Source organism: Pseudophryne corroboree, chromosome 3 (assembly GCF_028390025.1).
Source record: "Pseudophryne corroboree isolate aPseCor3 chromosome 3, aPseCor3.hap2, whole genome shotgun sequence".
Lineage (NCBI taxonomy): Eukaryota > Metazoa > Chordata > Amphibia > Anura > Myobatrachidae > Pseudophryne > Pseudophryne corroboree.
This window is the reverse complement of record NC_086446.1, coordinates 283,358,940-283,366,293: the sequence shown is the minus strand read 5'-3', so window position 1 is coordinate 283,366,293 and position 7,354 is coordinate 283,358,940. Positions and strand designations below refer to the sequence as shown.

Below are 7,354 nucleotides of genomic sequence, written 5' to 3'. Positions count from 1 at the left end.
TAATTTAAACCGGACAGGATACATGATCACTTTTAAAACTAAAAACATCTATTATACTATAGAAATTCATTAATTTGGAAGTAAAATAATTTCTATTCAATAAAAAAAAAAATGAAAACTGCTTTCAAACTTTTTTTTTATATTTAAACATTATGCCAGTTCTTTAAAAGTGGTTTCATTTTGGTGTTAATCTAAACCATGTCTATATTACCTTTACAAACAAGAAGTCATGTGTAATAGGGTCAGAGTTTTCCAGAGGTGCGGGATGCCGGCCGAACTCGTAAGTTTTTTTAAAGGGGCAATAATTTGCAAGGCAACACAATGCTTTGTAAATGATTGCCACTTTAAAAAAACAACCGCTGAAGTGTGCCAATCATAGTGTTGGGGGAAATAAAATAATGTAAGAAATAGGCGTGTTTTCCAAAATGCAATAAGCATTTCTTATGTTTGCATGATCTGTCTGAGAAAATGTTTTAAAGTTGCCAATTTTATTGGCACTCAGGGAGCCATCAGTTGTCAGTCAGGATGAGAAAAATGTAAAGAAATAATTCTATCTATGTATACAGTCATCTTCTATATGTAGTACAGATTATCCTCCATATAATCCAGTGGTCTCCAGACTTGGTCCTCAATTAGCCCTAACAGTTCACATTTTCCAGGTCACCTGTGGATTTTTAAAAAGTGACAGTTGTTCATATACAGCGCACCTTCCGGATGACCTGGAAAATTGAACCGTTAGGAGTCCTTGAGGACCGAGTTTTGGAACCACTGATAAAATCAATAATTCACAGATTAGTTATTGTTCTCAGAAATTGTATAACATGTGCTATAAGATTTCATTTTAAAATAAATTGGGTAAAACAAAGAGAATAAGAAAGACAGATATCCAGAAGTAGAACTTGAGTTTTATTTCTGAAGTGAAGTCAGGTTGGTTTTTGAAAGTTCCCTGAGGCCGGAATCACAGTATTTGAAAGATTATCACAGAACAACAGCTAGTCTGCATCAGCCTTCAATGCAACCTTTTATTATTAGCATTATTTTTTTGTTATTTTACTTTAAATATTAACAGGATTTTTTTTCACATAAACAATCACGTAACAGACTCACAAACATGACAAAATAAATATACAACAAGTTCACATGTTTTTTTTCTTAAATAATTAATAAATAAATAAAAACAGTATTTTATATACTGTCATCAGTGCCTGGAATATTGTGGCCTTTTGTGGTAGAGAAGACTAAGTGAATTGCACAAAATATCACTAAAGTCTTCCCTAGCACATAAGGGATTACATAAATTAAAGAAAATTAATTACAACAAAACAAAACAAAAAAATCTATTTTTTCCCCTTTGCCCAATAAAATTAAAATGAACAAAAAATATCAAAACTCCTGCTTTATAAAATATCTTTAAAAAAGTCCCATTGTTTAAAAGAATAAATAACAAAATATATAAAAAATAACTAGGTTTCATCAAAACTATTAGCTGTAGATAGCGTTTTTATTTTTTATTATTTTTTTTCCCATGGAATATAATTTATCAAGTTTTTATTTATTGTTTTAATTTTTTTTTTGGTCTTTCCCCTTATTACCATGTGGTGTCCAGTTAAAAAAAATAAATTAACATAAACTTTAAATAAATATCAAATGTTCACATATGAATTTGAATTAATAAATTATAACAGAACTTGCCAAAAAAATGTAATAATTTACACAATAATTAAATCTATAACTAAGTCTCCATGGAAGTGCAGCTGTTCTATAGGTAATATTCTAACTGGTTTGCATTCACAAACAGGTTTTTATCCTATTTACAAAAGCAGGGCTTCATTTCCAAGTGCAAAGTACACTGGATCTTAAAAACTAGTAGTTCATTTTTACAGAGATTTAAGAGTTTTTCATGTCCCTTAGTATTTTTTCCCCCTTGGTTTAAAATCTCCATGTTAAGATTCTGCACTGCATAATACACTTCTGGATGATTTCCACAGAAAGCATCAGTGCATTAGTTGATATTTTTTCTACAGGTCATTACTTGGAGCTCACACAGGTCTTAAAGTGCACAGTGAGAAATTAAATAGTAATTAGAACCCTTTAGTGCTGTATGTTGCGCAAGAGATAACTCCAAACATCCTAGTAGTATTCTAACCATTGGAAATGTGAATTGTTTCATAAAGGGAAATGGTATAAAGGCATAGTGTATAGTCAGATGTAATGATGCACTTTGGAAATATTACAGTGTATTTCTTTATGCTTTTTGGGTCACGATAGTGCATCTCAATAGTAATTTGCTGTGAAAATAAATATAAGTTTCTGTTCTATTTAATCTGGAAAGATCCTTCTGCCAGTTGCATCATTCTTATGTATCAACATGACAGGTCCTGACGTTCTTTTGAAGCATAGATTTACAAAGTAATGATAAAATATACATTTATACATCTCAGTTTGGACATGAAATGTTTCTAGATATAGGAAAATCCACTTCTTACTAGTTGTTGAAGGCTCTACTACAGGATTCTATGGTGTATTGAAAATAACCAATAACTGTCTTTCGCATAAATAAAAAAGTAGAAAACAAATCCCTGTTATTACAATAAAAATGTCCCAAAAATAAATACATTTCAGAATGTGAGACCTCAACATGTCAGAGCAGCTGACATTCATACACCGTGAGAGGTGGAGATGGTCTTGGATTTTTGCCTTTTTATAAATTCTGACAGAGAATACGAGGAGCCAAATAATTGTTGAGCTGGCAAACCAACCCAAAAGGCAAACTACCATTCCTTTAGGGTGCATAAATGTTTCTGTTGTACATTTCCTGCACTCTAGCACAGGAGGGACAAATATAATACACAATTCTAAAAATGGCAGACATTGTATCATGACACAATGAGCTGACCCTCCAACGATCTATTGCCATTTTAATTGACTGCAAAATCGCCTTCACTGCCAGGCTGGTCAGCAATACTTTCCGCCACAGCTCATAAATGACCGCCAACTGCTTATGCTAGGGTTAAGACACACAAAAAAAAAGGACTATGCAGTTGGTAACTCCAAAAGCTTTCCCTGAGAACCTTTAATCCTTTGCGCTTCTGTCGGAATTAAAGAACTGCTCTTCAAATGTTTCTTGTGAAAATCAAAAAATAAAAAGTATTGACAACTCTTCTCATGAATAATACTCGTCTTTATCTTCCCCTGCCAGATAATTTGCAAAAGACACAAGGAGTGAGATGGCCCAGACAGAGAGTCAGCAGAGATAAAGCTTCCATTTTGGCTTCTGGGTGAGTTTGGTCCATGTACAAACCTCAGGGATTTGCTGCAGATAAATTGATCACTCTGTGTTTTCATACACAGGGAGAACATGACATGGGCCGATTTACAGTCATATGTCACCACTAATTACAGGTGGGAACCTCCTTGCTGTGAATGAGCCCGGACTTCCTGTCTGGTTTCCACATTTGAAAGACAAAACAAGTTCAGTATCTGTCCAGCTTTTTGGGCTTTTTCATTGAATTTTTTTTTTTTATATTATTATTATTATTATTATTTTGGTCCATTAAGTTTTGTGATTTAATGCACATAGCACAAGGTCTGTGAACCTGAACACTAGACAAGAGAATCCTCATATTCCCTCATTACACCTGGATACCTTTGACTGCTTGCTTGATACTCTCAAGCAATGCTTTGTTCTCTGGGTTTTGGTAACACTCTTGGTTGCTGTACATGTCAGTCAAAGTAGTCACATAGGCATCAAAATTCTGTTCACTGATGGGTTCCTGTAAAATAAAAGATACATACTTTACTAGAAACACACACACACACACACACACACACACACACACACACACACACACACACACGTCTTGGATACCTTATCTAGAAAGCTATTTAAAGTCCGTTCCATAATATGGAAAGGGAAAAGTATATTATTGACCCATTTTGCTAATTTGGTCATGCACACAGTTATGATCACCAGTTTTTATGTGTTTTAATAGATTTTCGGCATGTACTACAAGAAAACTCCTTATCTGGAAAACTCCAGTCCCAAGCAATCTAGATTATAGATCCTTAGCTGTTCAGTGCCTCAGCAATATCACACCTTCCTAGTGAATTTATTGGCTGTAGACTCATGTATAGAGCAGAAAAATGTGAATCTCCATTGTGTGGAAACAGTGGTCAGCCACTAAGATATATATAAATGACTGACAGGTCCTATCAGTGAACTTTTAGGCACTGTGGGTGCCTGGCTCCCGGGCATTGTCTGCTTTGGAGTTAAAGAAGATGTACACCTATTTTTCTCTAGTACCTTTCACTTAGTAGGTGGACAATGTTACTGGTATTGGCATAGGTGAGTTTCACTGGAGAAGCATTAGTCACAAACACAAGAACCTAGCATTTCTGCTAAATGATGGAAAGAAACCATTCTATAATGTAGAAAATTCTAACAGACTGGGCTAGGGTTGAGCAGTACTCTAACTGACCACTACTCTAACACTTACCATGTGTGGAAGGCGGATATTTGTTAGACTTCTTATGAGGGCCTGGCTTAACCCAGAAAGTTCTACAAACAGGGCATCATTCTGCTCCTCTATAACCTTATTCTCATCTTCAATGTTCTTCAGATTCTTCTCCATTGATGTTATCTGTAGTAATTAGAAAAATATTTAGAATTAGCAATCCATACTAATTTAGGTCTTCCTGCATAAACACTCTAATCATAAACTATACATCCATCGGGAGATGGTTACCAGTGTGGCCTCCTTAAACTCTGGCACTGCTGCAGTATCATCCAAGATTATGACATGGACCTGACACACTTCCTAAGCCATTACCTGTCACTATACATTACTTACGCCTGATTATTCATTTAAGTAGGTAGACCACTGCTTCTCATTAGACTGTGCTTTATATCAGTCATATTGTCTCAACATCAGTTGTAAGATAGCGTAGCTGGCAGAAACATGGTCACAATGTTGATGTGCATAGTGTGATCAGATTTCTGTGTCTAAAGGGAACATCAGCAGCTAAAATTCATCGGCAACTTGTTTGAGGTGTACAATGATAATGTCATGTCATAGAAACAGGTTTGGGTTTGGTGCACTGCCTTTGATAACGGTAGGACAGATGTTCAAGATGAGCAGCAATCTGGCCAGCCAGGCATGTCCACCACAGAAGACAACATGTGCGGAACTGAAGAGCTGATTCAGGAGGATATACAGTATGCATTCGAGTTACTGATATTGCTGACAAACTGAACATCTCAGTGGGTACTGTGCACAACATCGTTCATGAGCAACTGGGGATACAGGAAAAAGTGTCCATGCTGGGTAGCGAAACAACTCACAGTAGTTCACAAAACCAATAAGATGGGATTGTCTCTAATGCACTAGATGTGGTATCATGAGAAGGGAGTAAAGTTCCTGTAGCATGTTATTACAGGCGATGAAACATGAATGCATCATGTGACACTGGAGACGAAGCAAGAATCCATTACATGGAAACACGCAGTGTCCCGACTTTCAAAGGAATTCAAAACAACTTCATCAGCAAAGAAGGTCATGGTGACCATGTTTTGGGAGCACAAGCACGTGCTTTTTGTTGATTTCATCACCAAGGGACATACTATGAATGATTACTTCTATTGTGACACATTGAGTCAGTTGCGGAGAGGAAATAAGTAGAAAATCACTTGGGTTGCTGCGAACAGGCATCTTATTGCTACACAATAATGCCAGGCCACACTAAGCCAACCGCAAGCCGTCATGTCCTGGCTTCAGGCACTTGCGGGCTTGCTGCGGTCTATGGGTGTCATGGACTAGTGGAATAGTCCCTGTTAGTCAGCATGAAGACTGTTGGGTTGTCCAACGCTCGGGATTCCGGAGTCGGTATAGTGACCGGTGGGCTCTCGACCGCCAATCACATGACTACATCCCTCTACTGACAACACTACATGTTCCTTTTGCACCAGTTTTCATAAATGTACCACCCTAAAAGTTTCTAAACATAATACAATGTGTTAAGTGTCCTGCACATTGGGCAGAGAGAATCAATATGACGGTGACAGACTACAAGACACATGAAGCACTGACCTGAGTCTGTAAATTCACCATGTCAGTTTCCATCTCGGTGTTGGATTCTGTGAGCTCGTTTATTTCTTTATTGAGCTGCTTGATTTCTTCATCATTCTCTAACACTGTGAAAAGAATTCTGTCAGAATGGCAAAGAAAAGTGGCTCATAGTCATATACAGCACAGTGCCACAGTGGTTACTATTGCTACATCACAACACTGGGGTCAAGGCTTAGAATTTTACCAGTTCCCTATATGTGTGGCATTCGCATATATATGTGTGGTAGAAAATAAAGATAGTAAGCTCCACCGGGGCAGGAATCGAAGTGAATGCTTAAATATGTAACAAACTACAGTATATAATATGTTGGTACTATATAAAGAATTGTTAATACATAAAAACAGGTCAAACACGAGCTGAAGTGGCTTCTTGGCTCAGCTGTCATGTCAGATCTCTGTACATTCAAGTATGGCAATTTTTCAGAATGCTTGGCTCTGCCAATGCATCGTGATCACAGTCTGATAATACAGGTAGTATGGAGTTTAACAAATTGCACTGTGGAGTTTGGAGTATGGAGTTTAACAAATTGAGTATAGAGTTTAACAAATTGCACTGTGTCCATTATCCTTAAGGAAAGCATGGCCATTTTTTAACTTACCATCGCTGGTTTTGAATTTTGTCCCAAGAAGCTCATCTCCTGAGAGTTTTCCCTTTTTCCCAGCAAAAGAGGCACGCGGACAACCTGACAAACTGTAAAAACAAGAAAAGAGATTTCAGTAGCGTTCTGGATAGCCAGATTATACAGAGTACCAACTGCTGCCATAATTTAGGACAGAGGTGGGTGTGGTAGATTAGACTTGGTCGACAGTGTCTAGGTCGACCACTATTGGTCGACAGTAAGTAGGTCGACAGGGACTCTAGGTCGACATGTACTAGGTCGACATGAGAAATGGTAGACATGAGGTTTTTTTTACTTTTTTTGGTGTTGTTTTCTCCATACAGTGACAGGGTACCCCAATTAGTGCTTTGCTCGCCATGCTTACCATTCCCAATTGTTGTCCACGTGGATCGTAAAAAATTAAAAACAAACGAAAAAAAGTTAAAAACTCATGTCGACCTTTTGTCATGTTGACCTAGAACATATTGACCTAGAGTCCCTGTCGACCTAGAAACCATGTCGACCTACTTATTGTCAACCAATAGTGGTCGACCTACACAATGTCGACCTACTTACTGACGACCTAAACACCGGATCCCGGACAGAGGTATACACAGGTTTTCAAAGCAG

General features: G+C 37.2%; 1 protein-coding gene across 4 annotated transcripts in view; it reads right to left on the bottom strand.

The window, feature by feature from the left end:
• Nucleotides 1-893: 893 nt before the first annotated feature.
• MYT1 (myelin transcription factor 1) overlaps nt 894-7,354 on the bottom strand; it is an 81,372-nt gene continuing 74,911 nt past the window's right edge. For all 4 annotated transcript variants that reach the window (XM_063959214.1, XM_063959216.1, XM_063959217.1 and 1 more), the window contains 4 exons: nt 6,725-6,816; nt 6,087-6,190; nt 4,497-4,640; nt 894-3,773 (listed from right to left, as the gene is read on the bottom strand). In XM_063959214.1, the coding sequence (XP_063815284.1) occupies nt 3,633-3,773; nt 4,497-4,640; nt 6,087-6,190; nt 6,725-6,816 (481 nt within the window). In that variant the 3' untranslated portion in view covers nt 894-3,632. The remainder of the gene's footprint in view (nt 3,774-4,496; nt 4,641-6,086; nt 6,191-6,724; nt 6,817-7,354) is intronic.